We start from the raw sequence: 23781 nt of genomic DNA on the forward strand, positions 1-23781 counted from the left end.
GAGGAAGTTTTAGTTTTTCTAGTTTTAGAGATACAGCGTGAAAACAGGCCCTTTGGCCCACCGGGTCTGCGTCGACCAGCGATCCCCACACATTAACGTCCTTGGAGTGTGGGAGGAAACTGAAGATCTCTGAGAAAACCCACACAGGTCATGGGGAGAATGTACAAACTCCGTACAGACAAGCGCCCTTAGTGGGGATCGTAGTGGGGGGCAGTGAAGAAAGCGAATGGTATGTTAGCATTCATAGCAAAAGGATTTGAGTATAGGAGCAGGGAGGTTCTACTGCAGTTGTACAGGGTCTTGGTGAGACCACACCTGGAGTATTGCGTACAGTTTTGGTCTCCTAATCTGAGGAAAGACATTCTTGCCATAGAGGGAGTACAGAGAAGGTTCACCAGACTGATTCCTGGGATGTTAGGACTTTCATATGAAGAAAGACTGGATAGACTCGGTTTGTACTCGCTAGAATTTGGAAGACTGACGGGGGATCTTATAGAAACTTACAAAATTCTTAAGGGGTTGGACAGGCTAGATGCAGGAAGATTGTTCCCGATGTTGGGGAAGTCCAGAACAAGGGGTCACAGTTTAAGGATAAGGGGGAAATCTTTTAGGACCGAGATGAGGAAAACATTTTTCACACAGAGAGTGGTGAATCTCTGGAATTCTCTGCCACAGAAGGTAGTTGAGGCCAGTTCATTGGCTATATTCGGTCTCTGGTTGGGAAGAGCCGATCCTGGACTCACCTTGACTTTGACTTTGTCCCTTACCATCTGGACGCCCGCAGCAACGGCTGTGGAGGGTGGAGGTCCCGACCTCGGGGGAAAATGGAGGAGGACTGGCCAAGCTCTGTGCCTTCCACCACAGTGATGAATGCTGTGGTGGATGTTTGTGTAAAATTTTTATTGTGGTTGTGTTCTTTATTACTGTACCGCTGCTGGCAACCCAAATACCACCGACCTTGGTTGTGTGGCAATTAAATTATATCAAATTATATCAATCAATATTTAAGAGGGAGTTAGATGTGGCCCTTGTGGCTAAAGGGATCAGGGGGTATGGAGAGAAGGCAGGTACAGGATACTGAGTTGGATGATCAGCCATGATCACATTGAATGGCGGTGCAGGCTCGAAGGGCCGAATGGCCTACTCCTGCACCTATTTTCTATGTTTCTATGAACCCGGTTCTCCGGCGCTGTGAGGCAGTAACTCTACCGCTGTGCCACCGTGACTGCCCCACCGTGCCGCCAGTCAGCTGGTGTTTTTAGGAGGAAGGAGGACGTTTGCTTGGAAAGCCGCTGGCCAGTGTCTCTCAGCCGCCTTGCTGGCATCAACAGCAGGACGTCTTTTACACTTTGTCAGCGGGTTATGTGTTTGACAGCCAGCCTGACGGAGTGCTCGCCTCCTGTCAAGCGTGGCTGTGGTGCAATGTTTCAGCCAGGGGAACCGGAGGGGGGGCAGGGTGGGAGAGATCGGAGGAGGAATGGGCAAAGTCACAGGAGGGGTAAGAAACAATACCATAGATGTTGGGCCAGAGACGGATTAGGGATTGATGAATTTGGTGTCAGGATTTCCATTAGAATGTATACTTGCAGAGTCAGGAGAAAACACTACAGCTCCTGCCTCATTTAACCAGCCTCCAAGTTACGTTTGAGTAATGAACTGTGTTTAATACTGAATACACACCCTCTCTTTATTGTGCCTTTCCAAATAATTTTATTTATCCCTTTGACATTAACTCCAATAAACATTCTGCATCGGCAAGATGGCAATTATAGACCTGCCTGTGATCCCTGTAATTTTCAAAGATATTTTTAATTGCAGTTTAAAATTTCTGCTCAAAATACTTTGATGCGAGAGGAACCATTGTAATTCATCTCGGCAAATTAATATTTTTAGAATGCAATGAATAGCAGGCGTGATTATAAAGAAATAATTGCATGGGTGGCGTTCGGGAGGTGTTCAGGTAAAATAAACAGTCGGAGCAAAACTGGAATCATCCGTTATCCAAAATCCAACATCGAACGAACAATTTCCGCGGGTAATTGCATACTTCTGTTTTTTTCCCCCCCCAGAATAAATATTTGAGTTTGCGCAAGCAATTTATTTTGTTTTCATCCCTTTGCAGACATTTTTTCTCTTGGCAATTTTACTGACAGACATCAGCTGCGAGGCTGGCTAATTCAGTTAATGTGCGCTGGTCACAATGAAAGAGTTTCTCTGCAGCTCAATCACAAAGATTACTCAAAATGAATCAACTGGCAAAGTGAGGAAGTGTAGGAAGGAACTGCAGACGCTGGTCTAAATCGAAGATAGACACAAAATGCTGGAGTGACTCAGCGGGACAGGCAGCATCCTTGGAGAGAAGGGCTGGGTGACATTTCGGGTCAAGACACTTCTTCAGACTGGCAAAGTGAAGAAGCATAGTTTCCTTTCTTAATGTATATTGACATGACATTTTTGGAGTTCTCAGCAATTAATTTTTAGGTCATAAGTGATAGGAGTAGAATTAGGCCATTTGGCCCATCAAGTCTACTCTGCCATTCAATCATGGCTGATCTATCTCTCCCTCCTAACCCCATTCTCCTGCCATCTCCCTATAACCTCTGACATATGTACTAATCAAAAATCTATCTATCTCTGCCTTAAAAATATCCACTGACTTGGCCTCCACAGCCTTCTGTGGCAAAGAATTCCACAGATTCACCACCCCCTGACTAAAGAAGTTCGGTGTTAAACATGAGATATTTGCAAAATGCGTTCAAGTACGTGGATAGGAAATGCGTAGAGGGATATGGGCCAAACGTGGGCAAATGGGACTAGAATTGATAGGGCATCTAGTAATGGACGAGTGGGCTGAAGGGCCTGTTTCCGTGCTGTATGACTACGCTCAATGACTCTAATTTGGATTTAAGGTATGCAATAAAGGTTTATGCTCATGAATGCTACAAATGAAGGATCAGTGGTGAACACTGCCCGATCCATCATGGGTATTCATGTCCCCATTATCCGAGGAACCTACAAGAGTCGCTGCCTCAAAAAGGCATATCTCTACACTATTTCTATCCGTGTGCCTCTCCAAATGTTCATAAGTTCATAAGTAATAGAAGCCGAATTAGGCTACTCGGCCCATCAAGCCTACTTTGCCATTCAACCATTTCCTTCTTAACCCCATTCTCCTGCCATCTCCCCATAACCCCTGACACCCGTACTAATCAAGGATCTATCTATCTCTGCCTTAAAAATACCCACTGACTTGGCCTCCACAGCCGTTTGTGGCAATGAATTCCCCCAGATTCACCACCCTCTGACTAAAGAAATTCCTCCTCATCTCCTTCCTAAAAAGAACATCCTTTAATTCTGAGGCTGTGACCTCTGGCCCTTGACTCTCCCACTAGTGGAAACATCCTCTCCACATCCACTCTATCCAGGCCTTTAGGAATAAGGAGTAAGCCATTTAGAATGGAGACGAGGAAGCACTTTTTCTCACAGAGAGTGGTGAGTCTGTGGAATTCTCCGCCTCAGGGGGCGGTGGAGGCGGGTTCTCTGGATGCTTTCCAGAGAGAGCTAGATAGGGCTCTTAAAAATAGCGGAGTCAGGGAATATGGGGAGAAGGCAAGAACGGGGTACTGATTGTGGATGATCAGCCATGATCACATTGAATGGCGGTGCTGGCTCGAAGGGCCGAATGGCCTACTCCTGCACCTATTGTCTATTGTCTATTGTCTATTGCTATGTCTTTTAAATGTTGTTATAGTACATTGTTTATAGTACATACAGGGTTCCAGATGCCTGCCTGCCCTCATGCATCCTTGGCAGTACCATCTGGCACTTTGAGCAGCTTGAAAACCCAAGTCAAGTTTGGACTGTAGCATGCAAGGGGACGCACAAGAGCCAGGCTTTGCCGCAAGGTGACTTGCTCCAGCGAATTCCAGCCCATTATTCTACCAATGCGTGAATGTTTCCCAATAATACAACTTGATCCATGAAGTGTTTTACAGCCCCGGCTTTTATTTGCCTGTTCATGAAGACAATCTATTTGTACTCTATACCCATCATAAAACAGGGTTTAATCTAGATAAGCGTGCAATAAACTGAAAGAAGGTTGAAGATAAATGAAGTTGTACTTGCATTACAGAATGGTACTGGTGCTTCTAGTGCAGACACATTTAATTATAGAATCTAATTCGACAGCCAAGAAATTGTGTGTGCAGTAACAGTGGAGGCAAACACTGAATATATCTACTGAAATGACAATCTATAGTTTGATTTGAGATCTTGTCCAGTGGTGTTGTTAGGACGCCATTTGGTGGTAATTTGTTGTGTGCATTTTCACGATGTTATTTATAATGCAATTCCACACGAGGCATTTTAGAATAACACATTCTTTGCGCTGGAGGCGCAAGGAACTGCAGGTGCTGGTTTACTAAAAAAAATAACACAAAGGGCTGGATTAACTCAGCGGGTCAGGCAGTTTTTGAGCAATTAGTTATATGCTGGCTTCCTCCAAATTTTATAATTACAGAATGAAGATAATTTTCAAAACAGAAAACTTTTTCGTTGGAAGATAGCACCTCTGGTGTTTCTGTGCTGTTTGCTGCGGACAGAGATCACTGCGGACATGCAATTGGACTTGGAGGGGGAAGAGAATATTAGTTTTGTCTAGTTAGACATAGACATAGAAAATAGGTGCAGGAGGAGGCCATTCGGCCCTTCAAGCCAGCACCACCATTCATTGTGATCATGGCTGATCGTCCCCAATCAATAACCCGTGCCTGCCTTCTCCCCATATCTCTTAAACCCATCCAGTGACTTGGCCTCCACTGCCCTCTGTGGCAGGGATTTCCACAAATTCACAATTCACAATTCTCTGGGTGAAAACGTTTTTTCTCACCTCAGTCTTAAATGGCTTCAAGTCAAGTCAAGTGAGTTTATTGTCATGTGTCCCTGATAGGACAATGAAATTCTTGCTTTGCTTCAGCACAACAGAACATAGTAGGCATTTACTACAAAACAGATCAGTGTGTCCATATACCATAATATAAATATATACACACATGAATAAATGAATGGCTTCCCCTTTATTCTAAGACAGTGGCCACTGGCTCTGGATATAGTTTAGACCAGCTATCCCCACACCTTAACACTCACCTGCACTCGCAAGGGACAATCTACAATTTTACCAAAGCCAATTAGCCAACAAAACCTGTACGTCTTTGGAGCGCGGGAGGAAACCCGGAGCAACCAGAGAAAACCCACGCAGGTCACGGGGAGAATGGCCAAACTCCATACAGGCAGCCCCCGTGGTCAGGATTGAACCCGGGTCTCTGGCGCTGTGTGGCAGCAACTCTACCACTGTGCCGCATTTGTAATAAACATTTAGCTTTCATGGCCTGTTTAATTTGTAATGACATTTGGAAGAATATGAAATGTGTCATACATTAAATTTCCCTTGGAGGAAACATTTGAATTTCCATGTAATTTAAATCTTTATTTTAAAACATTGCTCATCATTAATTTAAAAAAAATCAGATCGTTAAATGCAACAAAAAAAATTGTAGTTTTAGTGCATATTTTCTCTTTCTCTTCATATCCTAATATCTTCTGAGTCACATCTTTTAATTTTGTTTGACAAAGATCTGTAATACCTTAAAAAGTTCTGATGAAGGTGATCAGACCTGAAGCATTAAATCTGTTTCTCTTTCCATAAATGCTACTTAATCTACAGAGTGTGACGTGACCCTTATGGGTCTTGTCCCACTTATGCAATTTTTTAGGCAACTACAGGCGACTAGTGTGTCGCCACATGTTCGCTGGTGGTCGCCAAGTGTAGTCTCAGTCGCACATAAAGTCGTAGCGTCTTTCTGGTCGCCGCTAAATTTTCAACATGTTGAAAATGTTTCAGCGACAGTGGGTTTGATGCCAATAAGCAAGTAAGTAAGTAAGTAACTTTATTGGCCAAGTATTCACATACAAGGAATTTGCCTTGGTGCTCCGTGGTTTGACTTCTCTTGACGTAGGTTGTCGCCAGTTTTTTGGCGACCCGCTACGACTATGACAGTCGCCTAAAAAATCGGCGTGGGACAGGCTCATTACGTATATGAGGAAGTGTCTGAATTAGCTACAGATGTTGGACAGATGTTGCTTTGTTTTCTTTGGAGAGCTGGAGGTTGAGGGGCGACCTGACAGAATCATATCAACGTATGAGAGACAGTGATGGATAGGACGGACAGTCAGAGCCATTTTTTCCCCATGGATGGAAATGTCAAATACTAGAGGGCATAGCTTTAAGGTGAAAGGGGCAACGTTTTTACTCAGAGGGTGGTGGATGCTTGGTACGTGCTGCGGAGGGTGATAGTAGATGCAGATATGATCGTGGTGTTTGCGGCTTATAGATAGGCGCATTGACATGCAGAAATTTAAGGGATATGGATCATGTGCAGGCACAGATACAGGGTCCGCTGAATGTTTTTGAAAGGGGTAAGTCATTTAGAACGGAGACGAGGAAACACTTTTTCTCACAGAGAGTGGTGAGTGTGGAATTCTCTGCCTCAGAGGGCGGTGGAGGCAGGTTCTCTGGATGGTTTCAAGAGAGAGCTAGATAGGGCTCTTAAAAATAGCGGAGTCAGGGGATATGGGGAGAAGGCAGGAACGGGCTACTGATTGTGGATGATCAGCCATGATCACATTGAATTGCAGTGCTGGCTCGAAGGGCCAAATGGCCTACTCCTGCACCTATTGTCTATTGTCTATCGTCTATAAATGTGATGTTAAGTGAGAGATAGCTCGAGTACGTCTTGGCGTCCTTTACCACGATCCAGGTTAATAGCCTCTTTCTCCCTAAAATGTTCTATTTGTGCAGTGCCTTCAGAGAACGTCACCACACACCGGGCTCATTAAACAGATTTAAATGGTGATTTTTTGACATTTAGTGATGGCATTTCAGCTTTTGACCTTGAAACGCATGTTCTAATCTTTCCACTCACTAAAATGTTGGAAACATTTGTTGAAAGTTAAACTTTTCTTTTTCCTAATTTGCTGTCAGTGGGAAATAAAACACAAGAACACAGTCCAAGGGTTCCCAACCAGGGGGGTAAATTTCACCTACCCAGGGGGTCAATTTGTTGATTCTGGATTTGTACATATTTTTTCTCATTGACTGACTGTGTTTGGTTCTGTTATACCGGTATCTGTTCATCATTAGTTGTTCATAAATAAGTGAAATAACATTGTTACGCGCCATTAAAGTTCCCAGGGGCAAAGGGGACCAAAAAGGTTGAGAACCCCTGACAAAGTCAGAGTGTCATGCAGCACGGGAACGAGCCCTTCAGCCCAACTTGTCTACACTAGTTCCACGTTGCCCATGTTTGGCCCATACCTCTCTAAATGGCGGATGTGCAGGAGTGGGTGCCATTTGTATGGCAGCCTGCCTGCAGTCTGTCTTTTCACCCTTTTTAATGTCTAAAATTTTTATTTTGGAGGTCTAATCTTTTTATGTGGGGGGGGAACTGTATTAATCCCAGTCTTACCTGGTCGGAGATGTGGTTTTCCTCTGAATCGCATCTTCGTCCTCTCCGTGCGGCCTACCATCAAACTGGAGTGGCGTTTCCTGCCGGGACCACAGCTTCGGCGGCGGCACAGAGCTGGTTCACCAACACGGAACGGGCGATGCCTTACCGGGTCGCCGTGCAGTAAGCTCCGGAATGCGGTGACCGCCGACTCCAACATCCGAGGAGCTGTGACTGCGGACGTACAGCCGCGGGCGGGCGGCGCTGGATTTAAAATACCGCGGAGCCTGGGATCGAGATCGCCAGAGTTGGAGCTCCAACCAGCGCGGCCTGAGGACATCGGGCACCACAGTCTCCGGGGAGGGAGCGGCCGCTTCAGACATTTCCAAGCCGCTGAGGAGTGTTTCACCCGACGCCGGAGTTCCAGCTTTCCAGCAAGAGGGCCTGAAATCATCGGACTGGCTGCGGAGGCCACAAATAGGCCCTGACCTCGGGTGGACTATGAGGAGGAGGAGAACTGGACTTTTTGGTGCCTTCCCTCACAGAGGATTCTGCTGTGGGGGGACGTTTCATGTTGAATCCTATAGTGTACTGTGTCTTTTTTCTTTTTTCTTTTATATGGATCTATGGAAATCTAATTTCTTCTCTGTAAAGCACTTTGGCTTCAACGTGATTTGATTTAAAAGTGCTATATAAATAAAAATTACTTACTTACTTACTTACTAAACCTTTCCTATCCATGTTGTTCAGTTTGTCCTGTGCAATTGAGGTACACCAGATTGATTTGGAGGGTGGTGGACTGTAGTGTGTGGTTACTGTAATGTCTGCCGTATGATCCTGTTGTGACTACACATCTTGTAAGCACACTCCCCAGCTTGTGCTCCTGGCCTCTAGAGGGCACTGGCATTTACACATTGATGGGATTCAAGAGAGAGCTAGATAGGGCTCTTAAAGATAGCGGAGTCAGGGGATATGGGGAGAAGGCAGGAATGGGCTACTGATTGTAGATGATCAGCCATGATCACATTGAATGGTGGTGCTGGCTCGAAGGGCCGAATGGCCTACTCCTGCACCTAGTGTCTATTGTCTATGACGAGTACAAATGTTTCAAGGTGGCAGTAGCATTTACATCACAGTTACCAACAACTCTGGGACTGAACGTACTTGAAAGTTGCTCCGGCACTTTTTTTGCTAAAGGTTCTCATTGAGATGTTTTGCAGCATTAGATTACAGTAAAACTACGATAATCTCTGATCCAAGCGTTCTGGAATCAAAGTTCCTTGTTTCTACATTTGGAAATCCCAGTGCTTTGGCTTTTGGCTCATGCAGGTGATATTTCCTGTGCTCCTTTCCAACTCACAGGGTCTGGTTCCTGTTTGCCTTGCCAAATCACCAGGCCATACAGTCATAGAGTGATACAGTGTGAAAACAGGCCCTTCGGCCCAACTCGCCCACACCAGCCAACAATGTACCAGCTACACCAGTCCCACCTGCATGCGCTTGATACATAACCCTCCAAACCTGTCCTACCCATATACCTGTCCAACTGTTTCTTAAACGTTGGGATGGTCCCAGCCTCAACTACCTCCTCTGGCAGCTTGTTACATACTCTGTGTGAAAATGTTACCCCTCGGATTCCTATTAAATCTTTTCCCCTTCACCTTTAACCTTTGTCCACTGGTCCGCGATTCACCTACTCTGGGTAAAAGACTCTGTGGATCTACCTGATCTATTCCTCTCATGATTTTGTACACCTCTATAAGATCACTCCTCATCCTCCTGCGCTCCATGGAATAGAGACCCAGCCTACTTAACCTCTCCCTATAGCTCACACCCTCTAGTCCTGGCAACATCATCGTCTGGTTTCTTCTCACCTGGCCAACTCACCAGGGTCTGGTTCCCATTCTTCCTTCCAATCCTCGGGGGCCCAGCTTTCCAGGATTCCTTCCGCACGCCTGGGCCTCCCAATGTTTCCGTCCAATTCCCCAGGGCCCCCACTTTCCACGCTCCCTCCCAATTCACCAGTGATCCAATTCCTGCCCTCCCATTAAACCTTAACTGGTTCACCGTGAAATGTAACACAAACACGAGTAACGTCTGAGAAAAGTGAATTAAAAATCAGATCCAATTGTCTGGTAGATTGACTAATGTAGCACCATCAACCATGTTGGGTCTCTGGAGGTTGACTGTGCATTGAAATGCAACCTAACGCAACTTCCCATGATTGAATGGCGGAGGAGACTTGATGGGCCGAATGGCCTAATTCTACTCCTATCACTTATGACCTTATAACATTGCTGAGAACTCAAAAAATGTCATGTCAATATACATTAAGAAAGGAAACCATGCCTCTTTAGTTTGCCAGTCCGAAGAATGCTCTCGACCTGAAACATCACCCATCCCTTCTCTCCAGAGATGCTGCCTGACCCGCAGAGTTACTCCAGCACTTTTGTGTCTACCTTCGGTGTAAACCAGCATCTGCGGTTCCTTCCCACCTATTTTCTCTGCTTGTAATATGAATGACTGCAATAAATCAGTAGAGCTGCATGAGTTTCTGACGGTGTCCTCCCATGCTTTGCTTTCAGTTGACGGCTGTATACACCGAGCTGCCGGACCCAAGTTGTTGTCAGCGTGCCGCCAGCTGAACGGCTGCAACACTGGCGAGGCCAAAATAACACTGGGCTACGACCTTCCGGCTAAACGTGAGTGCTCCATTTTGTCCCATTTTGAAAACGTTGTTGACAATGTCTTTGTTGCGGCCAGAGTTTGCCTTTGATGAGAAGCCACTGTCTGCTTTGTCAAAGCAGTCAGGCACTGTTACTGTGGAACTGTACATAGGCTTTGAACAGAAGCTGGGCTCGTTGCCTTGAATGCACCAGCTACAATTAATTCATTCAAATCTTTCTACTCGTAACGAGGTGTAATGTTGTTTACAATGGACCGTTTTAATTTATCGTCGAATTTCCATTATTTCCCGTGAATCTTCGTTGAAGTATTCTCCATGTGATCATCTTGTTCCATTTTAGTCGAACGGCATTTAAAAATTGCCGCATTTTGTGCAATGTAACAAAGTTACTTTTTTTCCCCTTTAGGTGTTGATATAAAAGATAATATTTATCCTTCCAATGGCATTTCAATGCACGTGCCAGTATCTCAGTTGCTGCCATTAACGGTGAAACATGTTGGTCGTGCGGTGGTAACTTGTTGAAAGTTTCTGGCGTATTGTGGATATTTACTTGTTACAAACCTCCACCTACCTCTGGGGCATGATGGTGGTCTTTTACTGGAAGGAGGTGCATGCTGTAATCAAAGCTCTTCGTTGATATTGGTGAAGTTGTCTTTCCCTGGCGTCTGTTTTAAATTTATCACCGTGATTTAAAATCTATCAGTGCAGATACAGTATCTCTGGTTCCAGGCTTCCCCGGAGCTAATACTGCATAACTGACTGGGGTAAACAGTGATTTGCCATTAATTCTGATTTAAGTGGCATGTGACAGAATTTGCCCACCCACGCGGCCCATTTGTCAGCATTCTTTCAGCACAAAGAATGAGCCCTGAATGTGAACAAACTTAACTCGTCTGAAGCTGAATTATGCCTGAACGGAACATTGGAAAGTGTCAATGGCGTAGGGATTTAGACTTATCATTTCTTCTTCCAGCATGTGCCTGGGCTGCAAGGGTGGAGGGTGCGCGAACCGGAACGGGGGTTTTAATTCAAAAGATCTCTGCGTGGGGATGGTATTTGATAAAGCCTTGTTAGTGGAAAGACAATCACCTCCAGCTAGTTAAAGCTCGGAGGTCTCAGCTCACTGGTCCTCTGTAAAACCTACTCGGGTATGCCTACTTTGAATGGGCAGCACGGTGGCACAGCGGTAGAGTTGCTGCCTTGCTGCGCTAACAGCGCCAGAGACCCGGGTTCGATCTTGTGCTTGTCTGTACGTTCTCCCCGTGACCGCGTGGGCTTTCTCCGAGAACTTCGGTTTCCTCCCACATTCCAAAAATGTACATGTTAGTAGGTTAATAGACAATAGACAATAGGTGCAAGAGTAGGCCATTTGGCTCTTCGAGCCAGCACCACCATTCAATGTGATCATGGGTGATCATCTACAATCAGTACCCCGTTCCTGCCTTCTCCCCATATCCCCTGACTCCGCTATTTTTAAGAGCCCTATCTAGCTCTCTCTTGAAAGCATCCAGAGAACCTGCCTCCACCGCCCTCTGAGGCAGAGAATTCCACTCGGTATAAATGTAAAAATTGTCCCTTGCGCAGGATAGGGTTAATGTGCGGGGATCATTGGTCGGTGCGGGCTCGTTGGTTCGAAGGACCTGTTTCCGCGCTGAATCTCTGAACTAAAAACTAAACTGTTGTCCTCCTCTCTCTGTCGGGAGTTTTGTGAGACCCTCTCTCACTGCTCCCCCTCTGTGATTCCTGCTGCCCTCCACTTCTACCACCATGTTTTGAGCGGGACTACCATATGCCAAGCAAACCCCCTCCCCCCCCCCCCTCACCTTCACCTGTATCCACCTATCACTCGCCAGGATTTGCCCCGCCCCCTTCCAGCTTTCTCTCACCACCCCGGCGCCCACTACAAGCAGTCTGAAGAAAGGTCCTGACCCGAAATGTTGCCAAGTTGGAAAGGGCGCAGGGAAGATTTACGAGGATGTTGCCAGGACTCGAGGGCCTGACCTACAGGGAGAGGTTGAGCAGGCTAGGACTCTATCACTTGGAACGCAGGAGGATGAGGGGTGATCTTATAAAGGTGTACAAAATCATGAGAGGTATAGATCGGATAAACGCACACAGTCTCGTGCCCAGAGTAGGGGATTCGAGAACCAGTGGACATAGGTTTAAGGTGAGGGGAGGATAGAATTAATAGGAACCTACGGGGTAACTTCTTTACATAAAAGGTGATGGGTGTATGGATCGACCTGCTGGAGGAGATAGTTGAGGCATGTACTATCGCAATGTTTGAGAAACCTTTAGACGGGCACATGGGTAGGATAGGTTTCAAGGGATATAGGCCAAATTCAGGCAGGTGGGAATAGTGTATATGGGACATGTTGGTCGTTGTGGGCAAGTTGGGCTGAAGGGCCTGTTTCTATGCTGTATGTCTTTATGAATCTATGAGATGTCACCTATTCATGTCTTGAATAGATGCTGTCTGACCCACTGAATTACTCCAGCACTTTGTGTCTTGTTTCTTAAACTAGCATCTACTTTTTCATCTCGCCGCCACTTTCAGCCGTGCTTTCAGCTGCCTAGCTCCAAAGTATAAGGATATTCTCCCTTAAAGACACCATTCCCCCTGATGTTTACTCTCTTAAGATGCTCAGTGAAATGATTCTTTGTTAGATATTTATTTGACAATACTCATGAAGTAACTTCTGATGTTTTGCCACATTGAAGACACGATTAAAATGCAAGAAGTTGTTGCCTATAATTAGATCGCTCATTATCATTAGCGCAGTTCGAGACAATTTACAGTCATTAGATAAAATAATGATATTCTTTGCCAGATCCAGTTAAAATGTACACAGCCTGAACAGAGATGGGGGTGTCTTTTTTCAATACATGAATGATAATAAGTCAAACGTATGAATGAACATTTGAATTGGGAGCAGGAATAGGCCCCTCAAACCTTTTCCGCCATTCAATAAGATCATGGCTGATATGATTGTAACGTCAACTCTGTTGCCCAACGACTGTAAACACGATAAAATAGGCATGGCTTTGTGAAAGGGATGGCTTGCCTGACAAAAAATTGCTGGAATTCTTTGAAGAAGTAAAGAGCAGGACAGACAAAGGAGAGTCAGTAGATGTTGTATACCTAGATTTTCAGAAAGCCTTTGATAAGGTGCCACACGTGAGGCTGCTAAGGAAGATGAGAGCCCACGGTATCAAAGGGCAGATACTAACCAGCATGGATAGCAGGTTGGCTGGATGGCAGAAGGCAAACAGTGGCAATAAAGGGGGCTTTTTCTGGTTGGCTGCCAGTGACTAGAGGAGTTCCGCAGGGCTCGGTGCTGGGGCCGCTACTCTTCATGTTGTATATTAATGATTTGGACGAGGGGATTGAAGGCTTTGTGGACAGGTTTGCGGATGATATGAAAATAGGTGGAGGGGCAGGTAGAGTAGAGAATGCAGGGACTCTGCAGAATGACTTGGACAGGTTGGGAGAGTGGGCAGAGAAGTGGCAGATGGAATATAGTGTAGCAAAGTGTGGAGTCGTGCATTTTGGTAGTAGGAATAAAGGCGTGGACTATTTTATAAATGGGGAGAGAATCCAGAAATCGGAGGTACAAAGGGACTTGGGAGTGCTGGTATAGGAATCCCAAAAAATTAATCTGCAAATCGAATTGATAGTAAAGAAAGTAAACCCAATGCTAGCATTTATTTCAAGAGGGCTTGTATACAAAAACAGGGATGTAACGCTGAGGCTCTATAAGGCACTGGTCAGGCCGAATTTGGAGCATTGTGAGTTTAGATGAATGAGGGGGGGGACCTCATTGAAACGTATAGAATAGAGAAAAGGCTTGGATAGAGTGGATGTGGAGAGGATGTTTCCACCTGTGGGAAAATCTAGGACCAGAGGTCATGGTATCAGTATTAAAGGACGTTCTTTTAAGAAGGAAATTACCAGGACGTTCATTTAAGAAGGAAAGGAATTTCTTTAGCCAGAGGGTGGTGAATTTGTGAAAATCTTTGTCACAGAAGGCTGTGGAGGCCAAGTCAGTGGATATATTTAAGGCAGAGATAGATAGATTCTTGATTAGTACGGGAGTCAGAGGTTATGTGGAGAAAGCAGGAGAATGGGGTTAGGAGGGAGAGATATAGTAGATCAGCCATGATTGACTTGATGGGACGAATGGCCTAATTTTACTCCTATCACTTATGATCTTATGATCTAAACCTGCCCCTGTTTAGTAAGATGCTCGAGTACAATTTTCAAACCCTATGCCTTCTTCGCAGTGGTTCAATGGCTCTTTATTATCACATGCACGAAGGTACAGTGAAAGTATTTTTTTGCATACAGTTCAGTCATTTATTGCCATGCATTAGATCAATCCCAGATGAAGTACAAATGAGAAATAGCTCACTGAGACTATGTACAAAAGTCGCCAAGTTTTGGTGCCATTTTCAAAGTCCAAGCTGCAGCTGGCCATGACGGGCCGTTGTCCTGGCAAGATTGCAGGGTCGTCCAAGCGAGACTGTAGTTGTCCTCCACCGTCCTGTGCCACTGCAGGCCGCGTCCGGACCCGCCGCTCGGTGCCCTGGAGCGGTGCCCGATCCAGGCGAGCCCCAGGCTGCAGCAGGGCCTCCAGCAGTCGCCTCCGTCCGCATCGTTCAGCGAACCGTCGTCCCTCTCCTCGCCCGGCCAACGGCCTTCAGCCTTTGTCGCCTCCCGCAGCCGACCTTGATGTGGCGGAAGTCAATAGACAATAGACAATAGGTGCAGGAGTAGGCCATTCGGCCCTTTGAGCCAGCAACGTCATTCAATGTGATCATGGCTGATCATCCCCAATCAGTACCCCGTTCCTGCCTTCTCCCCATATCCCCTGACTCCGCTATCTTTAAAAGCCATATTGAGCTCTCTCTTGAAAGTATCCAGAGAACCAGCCTCCACCGCCCTCTGAGGCAGAGAATTCCACAGACTCACCACTCTCTGTGAGAAAAAGTGTTTCCTCGTCTCCATTCTAAATGACTTACTCCTTATTCTTAAACTGTGGCCCCCTGGTTCTGGAGGTCCCGGTTTCGCTTACCGACCCTCTGTTCTTGCGTCCACCGCCATCTCGACTCCCTCCGCGCTCCTCTCCAGTCCTCGGGATCGAGCAGGGTCCGAGCTCAGCGGCTTCCCCCTTCCGGCGGGTTTCCCGGTTCCGCGGCGGGAGAGCCAGGCTTGCCACCGGGTGACAGCCGCTGCACGATTGTATTCTGCCGCGCGGCACGACGGGTCTTCCCGATTGAAGGAGTGTAATAGCCCTGTTCAACGGTACGAGTTCATTCCAAGAGTTCTCCCGAGTTAGCCCTGATTCGAACTCGGAGATTTACGGTAATGGCCGCTCGTCGGTACTCGGGGCTCTCGTGGACATTTTTCAACATGTTGAAAAATCTTCACGAGTCTTCCCGTGCTTACCTGCCGTTAGCGAGTATTCCCGAGTACCTGCCGTTAGCGTTACGAGCTGCTAAGAGACATCCCCGACCTCCGACGTACCTGCAATGTTCATTCTCTGTGCTTACCACGAGTATGATTGTTTTAACACTTGGGAGAGCTGTTGGAATGAACTCGTACCGTGGGACAGGGCTATAAGGAGAGCGTGGCCAGGGTGGTGTGGGTCCTTGATACCGTGAAAGCACACGGTATTGGGGGTTCAGTATTGATGTGGATAGAGAACTGGCTGGCAGACAGGAAGCAAAGAGTAGGAGTAAACGGGTCCTTTTCACAATGGCAGGCAGTGACTAGTGGGGTACCGCAAGGCTCAGTTCTGGGACCCCAGCTATTTACGATATATATTAATGATTTGGACGAGGGAATTGAATGCAACATCTCCAAGTTTGCGGATGACACGAAGCTGGGGGGCAGTGTTAGCTGTGAGGAGGATGCTAGGAGGCTGCAAGGTGCCTTGGATAGGCTGGGTGAGTGGGCAAATGCATGGCAGATGCAGTATAATGTGGATAAATGTGAGGTTATCCACTTTGGTGGCAAAAACAGGAAAGTAGATTATTATCTGAATGGTGGCCGATTAGGAAAGGGGGAGATGCAACGAGACCTGGGTGTCATGGTACACCAGTCATTAAAAGTAGGCATGCAGGTCCAGCAAGCAGTGAAGAAGGCGAATGGTATGTTAGCATTCATAGCAAAAGGATTTGAGTATAGGAGCAGGGAGGTTCTACTGCAGTTGTACAGGGTCTTGGTGAGACCACACCTGGAGTATTGCGTACAGTTTTGGTCTCCTAATCTGAGGAAAGACATTCTTGCCATAGAGGGAGTACAGAGAAGGTTCACCAGACTGATTCCTGGGATGTCAGGACTTTCATATGAAGAAAGACTGGATAGACTCGGTTTGTACTCGCTAGAATTTAAAAGATTGAGGGGGGATCTTATAGAAACGTACAAAATTCTTAAGGGGTTGGACAGGCTAGATGCAGGAAGATTGTTCCCGATGTTGGGGAAGTCCAGAACAAGGGGTCACAGTTTAAGGATAAAGGGGAAATCTTTTAGGACCGAGATGAGGAAAACTTTTTTCACACAGAGAGTGGTGAATCTCTGGAATTCTCTGCCGCAGAAGGTAGTTGAGGCCAGTTCATTGGCTATATTTAAGAGGGAGTTAGATGTGGCCCTTGTGGCTAAAGGGATCAGGGGGTATGGAGAGAAGGCAGGTACAGGATACTGAGTTGGATGATCAGCCATGATCATATTGAATGGCGGTGCAGGCTCGAAGGGCCGAATGGCCTACTCCTGCACCTATTTTCTATGTTTCTATGTTTCTATGTTGATGAGGCAAAGTCTCCTGTTGATCCCTTCGATGGTGGCGAGGTCAGAACCCGAGGCAGTGTCCTTCACTTTTAGCAGTCTCCTTCATTCCTGCGCATTCGAGCTGCTGAACCTGGCTGTGATGCAACGAGTCAATATGCTCTCTGCCGTACACCTGTAGACGCTCAAGAGCGTGTTCATCAACATTCTCGCACCACAGTGGAGACATTGATGGGCTTCTCTGTGATGGCATCGATGTTAATGAGGGTGTATTTCCTCTTTGAGTTGCAATGGGATGACCTGTTGGGCTGAGTGTCAGATATAACTCAGAACACACTTCGATTGTTATTTTCAGTTGTCAGATAACATCGTTACCATCAAGCAGAGAATATGGTTTTTCTCATTTTTGCCAAAGGCAATGTCAGGATTTTTTTGCTCGTGAGCTAATTATTTTGCGTGGTGGGTCTCTTGTGATAGCCTTACTCTCCACACCCCGAACCTTTTGTTGTTACAAAGGAAAACGGTGTTGCAAAGGTCTGGGGAATGTGAAGTGTCGGATTAGTTTACTTTAGTCGGGCGATACAGCGCGGAAACAGGACCTTCGGCCCACCGAGTCCGCGCCGACTAGCGATCCCTGCACACCGACACTATCCTGAACAATTTACAGTTTATTTTACCGAAGCCAATTAGCCAACAACCCTTTGTACTTCTTCAGAGTTTGGGCAGCAACCGAAGCATTCGGGGAAAACCCACGCGGTCACGGGGAGAACGTACAAACTCCATACAGACAGCACCCGCAGTCAGGATCGAACCCGGGTCTCCGGTGCTGGAGCTCTACAGCTGCGCCACCGTGCCCCGTTAGAGGGAGGATAGTAGAATGGGGAGAGGAGGGGAGAAGCAGGTGTGGGGGCAGAGGGGAGGAGAGGTGGAATGAGAGGTTGCTGTTGTTATTAACCTGGACCCTCAAGCTAATACAGGGTTTGAATTAGACTTAATTGGACTCGTATATCATACGATATCAGAGTGCGTTTTGAACTTGAAACAAGCGCCTACATAAAAACGGAAGCGCCTCAAGGGCTTGTCCCACTTGCCGATTTTTTTGACGACTGCCGATATCATTGGCTGATGTATCAGGTCACCGAAAAATCTGCGGCGTGACGCGGCGTGATGACGTATTGATGGGCGGTGTTTTTTCAAGTGTTGCAACATTTTTGTTTGTCGCCGCTCGATTTTGAAATGTTCAAAATCTTTTGGCGACACTGATATGACACCGGCAGTCGCCGAAAAAATCGCCAAGTGGGACAGGCCGTTCAGCCATGCTGGCAGGTCAAGTGGGATTGTTCCCCCCTTCAATTAGGTCTCCAATTATTTGTCACAATGGAGCTGGGTGTCACATGCGATGGCACATTGTAAAGCACTTTGGCCAACGAGAGTTGTTTTTTACATATGCCATATAAATAAAAGTGACTTGACTTGACTTGATTACTAATTTGTGCGCATTAAAGAGACCGTCAGCGTGCATTCTTAACGATGTTGGCACATTTTCTGACATCCTAGACCGTTCCCCCCCCCCCCCCCTTTGGTAAAGTATCTGGCTCAAACAATATTCGGGCAATATTTCCCAGTTGAAAGGTGAAATCCTTCTTCAAAATATGTGATTGGGCTTGGTTTACTTTCCAGAGTCAGAGCTGATCAAAATAATGTGGAAGAAGTCACTAAAATTGACGTTTTCATTGGCGTTTCACTAAAACATTTTACGGCAGGAATGTGAATTGTTTTCTGCAACAATAAATTGATTCCCAAGGTTGTGATCCTGTGGTGATAGCAAAATAATTATTGGATTTTATTCTTTCTTTATCTCATTACACTTCCAGGTGGGATTCTACTCCGGTTTAATTTGAGTTTTGAAGCATAAAAACGTTTCTAACTTCGCGATTCCAAGTGTTGTCAGAAACCGCATTATGGGCCAGCTGGAATTTGAAATTTGACTCTGCAATCGTTACCATGCACCGTTTTTTGTTTCCTTCCAAAACCTCTGTTATTTAAATAGCTCAGTTTATAAGGAGCGCGTTGTGTGCCATCAATAATCCTGCTGTAAATCAACGGCAACAATCCAGGTTAACATTTACGTCTGCAAACTCCTACTAAACATTTTCTCAGTGAACACAGAGGACAGTGCAGTACAGGAAAAGGCCCTTCGGCCCACAATGTCCGTTCTTAGTTTAGTCTAGCTTATTGAACATGATGCCTACCACAACCAGAGAGCAGTCCTGAACTACCATCTCCCTTATTGGTGACCCTTAGGGTTCAGGACTGCTCTCTGGTTGTGGTAGGCATCAGTCTGAAGAAGGGTCTCGACCCGAAACGTCACCCATTCCTTCGCTCCATAGATGCTGCCTCACCCGCTGAGTTTCTCCAGCTTTTTGTCTACCTTCGATTATTCCAGCATCTGCTGCTCTTTCTTAAACACTTGGACTATCCTTGATCGGAGTTTGGTGGCTTTACCTTGCACCAAACGTTATTCCCTTATCATGTAAATGACCTGATTGTAATCATGTATTGTCTTTCCACTGACTGAATAAAGGGGAGGCCATTTAAGGTCATCTTAGAATAAAGGGGAGGTCATTTAAGACTGAGGTGAGAAAAAACTTTTTCACCCAGAGAGTTGTGAATGTATGGAATTTATGGAATTCCCTGCTACAGAGGGCAGTGGAGGCCAAGTCACTGGGTGGATTTAAGAGAGAGTTAGATAGAGCTCTAGGGGCTAGTGGAGTCAAGGGATATGGGGAGAGGGCAGGCACGGGTTATTGATAGGGGACGATCAGCTGGCTCGAAGGGCCGAATGGCCTCCTCCTGCACCTATTTTCTACGTTTCTATGTTTCTATGACTGGACAGCACGCAACAAAAGCTTTTCACTGTACCTCGGTACACTTGACAATAAACTAAACTAAATAAGTAAATAACGAAGGTTAAACTAATCCTCTGCCTACATATGACCCATAACACTCCATTTGCTGCATATCCATGTGTCTATATAGCATCACATTGATATGTGCCCATCACATCTATGCATATCATTTTCACAAAGATTGGTCGCTTAAATGGAAATGGGGGTCTTTGTAGACCCATTGGTACACATTTTGTGCATGTTTTAATTCCTAGTTATAGCCGTCATATAAAAAGCACTCTCATTGCACTCAAAATGGTGCACCAAAATAAAAATCTATAAAATGTCTCCTATATTCATTACAATGGCGAAAGGACAATTTAACATTAATTACATTAAAAAAATAATCCAAACAAAAATCTTCAACAAATAAAACTGTTGATTGGTGGACAAGGTAGGTTCCGGCACAAAGTGTCTGTCTATACATCGTAAAATTAAATGAGTACAAGTTAGTTCCTTTTTTTCTTTATTTGTTTTATTGTGTGCCTACCTAATATCTCACTGCTTGAACTGTTGACAATAGTTTATTCTGAAGCCAAGGAGAAATGTAAAACCGATCGTTTTATAATAAAGCATTTGCACACGGGCATTTTTAGAATGAGATTGATTTGGTTAAATGGTAAATATGGTCAAATGATCATGTTCATAAGTAATAAGAGCAGAATTAGGCCATTCGGCCCATCGAGTCTACTCCACCATTCAATCATGGCTGATCTATCTCTCCCTCCTAACCCCATTCTCCTGCCTTCTCCCCATAACCCCTGACACCCGTACTAATCAAGAATCTATCTATCTCTGCTTTAAAAATGTCCACTGACTTGGCCTCCACAACCTTCTGTGGCAAAGAATTCCACAGATTCACCACCCTCTGACTAAAGAAATTCCTTCTAATCTCCTACCGAAAAGAATGTCCTTGCCTCTTGTCCTAGAATCTCCCACTAGGCTAGGAGAGCAAAGGCAGAAGAAGATAAATGGTCTCAAAATATTTTGAAAAAAGTAATCAAATCTCTGAAAAAGAAGGGCAGAATGAGTCTGATTTTGACATTTTTTATTTAAGTTTATTACTGTCACTATCACGTTTCTACTATCTATACCCCTCTGTTTTTTTTCTCTGTGAAGGACATCTGTGATCCTGCTGTGGTCATTGCAGGTATGTAGTTGTGCAGTCAAGAGCCAAGTCAAGAGTCAAGAGAGTTTTATAGTCATGTGTCCCAGATAGGACAATGAAATTCTTGCTTGCTGCAGCACAACAGAATATGTAAACATAATACAGAACGGGAGATAAAAGTTCAGTGTGTCGATAGACCATAGACCCATGTCCAACATTGCTGAGTCTAGATTTAGTCTGAGGAAGGGTCTCGACCCTTGTAGGTTTACAAGGTTAATTCCCGGGATGGCAGGACTGTCATATGCTGAGAGAATGGAGCAGCTGGGCTTGTACACTCTGGAGTTTAGAAGGATGAGAGGTGATCTCATTGAAACATATAAGATGGTTAAGGGCTTGGACACACTAGAGGCAGGAAACATGTTCCCGATGTTGGGGGAGTCCAGAACCAGGGGCCACAGTTTAAGAATAAGGAGTAAGCCATTTAGAATGGAGACGAGGAAACACTTTTTCTTACAGAGAGTGGTGAGTCTGTGGAATTCTCTGCCTCAGACAGGAGACAGGTTCTCTGGATGCTTTCAAGAGAGAGCTAGATAGGGCTCTTAAAGATAGCGGAGTCAGGGGTTATGGGGAGAAGGCAGGAACGGGGTACTGATTGGGGATGATCAGCCATGATCACATTGAATGGCGGTGCTGGCTCGAAGGGCCAAATGGCCTACTCCTGCACCTATTGTCTATTGACCTGAAACTTCACCTATTCCTTATCCCCAGAGATGCTGTCTGACCCGCTGAGTAACCATCTTTAGTCATTAGTCAGTCATTGTCACGTGTACAGAGGTACAGTGGAAGGTTTTTGTTGCGTGCTAACCAGCCAGCGGAAAGACAATGCATGATTACATCCGAGCCATTCACAGTGTACATGATAACGGAATAATGTTTAATGCAAGATACAGCCAGTAAATAAAGCCTGATCTTAAATAGTCCGAGGGCCTCCAAATGAGGAAGATATTAGTTCTCCGCTCTCTAGTCGTGGTAGGATGGTTCAGTTGTCTTGATAACAGCTGGGACGAAACTGTCCCTGAATCTGGAGGTGTGCGTTTTCACACTTCTGTACCTTTTACCCGATGGGAGAGGCGAGAAGAGGTAGTGGCCAGGGTCCAACATCCTTGATTATGCTGCTGGCCTTGCCGAGGCAGTGTAAGGTGTAAATGTAGCCAATGGAAGGGAGGTAGACACAAATTGCTGGAGTAACTCAGCGGTTGAGGCAGCTTCTCTGGAGAGAAGGAATGGGCAACGTTTCGGGTCGAGACCCTTCTTCAGACTGATGCCAGGGGAGGGGGCGGGATAAAGAGAGAATGTAGGCAGATACAGTAAGACTGGTGGGAGAACTGGGAAGGGGAAGGGGATGGAGGGAGAAAGCAAGGGCTATCTGATGTTAGAGAAGTCAATGTTCATCCGGCTGGGGTGTAAGCTGCCCAAGCGGAATATGAGGTGCTGCTCCTCCAATTTGTGCTGGGCCTCACTCTGAAGGGTTGGTTTGTGTGATATTCTGGGCTGCCTCCTTCTTTGAAATTCCAGGATTAGGTTTATTATTGTCACGAGGTCTGAGATACAGGGAAAAGCTTTGTTTTGCATGCTATCCAAACAGATCCGATAATACCACACATTCATGCAACCATCTTTCTGTGTCGAAACTTCATTTCAGTTATTTGGGGAGTCAGTGATTTGGTGTCATAAGGATATAATGTCTGCCTTAACCTACCTGATCTCCCGGTTGCTCAGCACTTTAACTCCCCCTCCCATTCCAAATCCGACCTTTCTGTCCTGGGCCTCCTCCATTGTCAGAGTGAGGCCCAGCCCTAATTGGAGGAACAGCACCTCATATTTCACTTGGGCAGCTGTAATTAAGACGGCTAAAGCACAGTGTACGGTAAGTCCTTTAAAAGAGGGGGGGAGAGAGGGGGGGGAGAAGGGGGTAGAGGAGTGGAGACAACTTTTAAGAAGCCAGGCAACTTTTAAGAAGCCAGAGATACACGACTGTGAAGCTCGGCGGACATTTAACGTTACCGATCGGTTATCCTCGGTTCTGAAAACTACTGCTTACGTTTTTTCCCCCACTGAGCCAAAGAAATTCACCGATCAGCACCGGCTACAACCTACGGGAACCTACGGAAACCTTCGACCTCCTGGTAACCCACTAGGACCTCCTGGCGACCCACCTATGGCACGATAATTCTCGCTACTCTCCATGGCGGCTTCATTACGGTGGCCGCCAATTTTTCAACGTTGAAACATTGGCGGCGACCGTAATGAGGCCGCGACTAGTTGCCAGAATGCGGGAACTCTTCACGACCGTGAATCTTATAGAAACTTACAACATTCTTAAGGGGTTGGACAGGCTAGATGCAGGAAGATTGTTCCCGATGTTGGGGAAGTCCAGGACAAGGGGTCACAGTTTAAGGATAAGGGGCAAATCTTTTAGGACCGAGATGAGAAAAACATTTTTCACACAGAGAGTGGTGAATCTCTGGAATTCTCTACCACAGAAGGTAGTTGAGACCAGTTCACTGGCTATATTTAAGAGTTAAATGTGGCCCTTGTGGCTAAATGGATCAGGGGGTATGGAGAGAAGGCAGGGATGGGATACTGAGTTGGATGATCAGCCATGATCATATTGAATGGCGGTGCAGGCTCGAAGGGCCGAATGGCCTACTCCTGCACCTATTGTCTATGTCTATGTTTCTATTAAGGCG

At 45.9% G+C, this 23781-nt stretch overlaps 1 protein-coding gene across 1 annotated transcript in view; it reads left to right on the forward strand.

Moving 5' to 3' along the window:
- The window catches only part of macrod2 (mono-ADP ribosylhydrolase 2), a 1179663-nt gene that overhangs the window by 377775 nt on the left and 778107 nt on the right, over positions 1-23781 (forward strand). The window contains exon 7 of the mRNA XM_033026285.1: positions 10088-10204. Within this exon, the coding sequence (XP_032882176.1) occupies positions 10088-10204 (117 nt within the window). The remainder of the gene's footprint in view (positions 1-10087; positions 10205-23781) is intronic.

This window comes from Amblyraja radiata, chromosome 8 (assembly GCF_010909765.2).
Source record: "Amblyraja radiata isolate CabotCenter1 chromosome 8, sAmbRad1.1.pri, whole genome shotgun sequence".
NCBI classification, from domain to species: Eukaryota; Metazoa; Chordata; class Chondrichthyes; order Rajiformes; family Rajidae; genus Amblyraja; species Amblyraja radiata.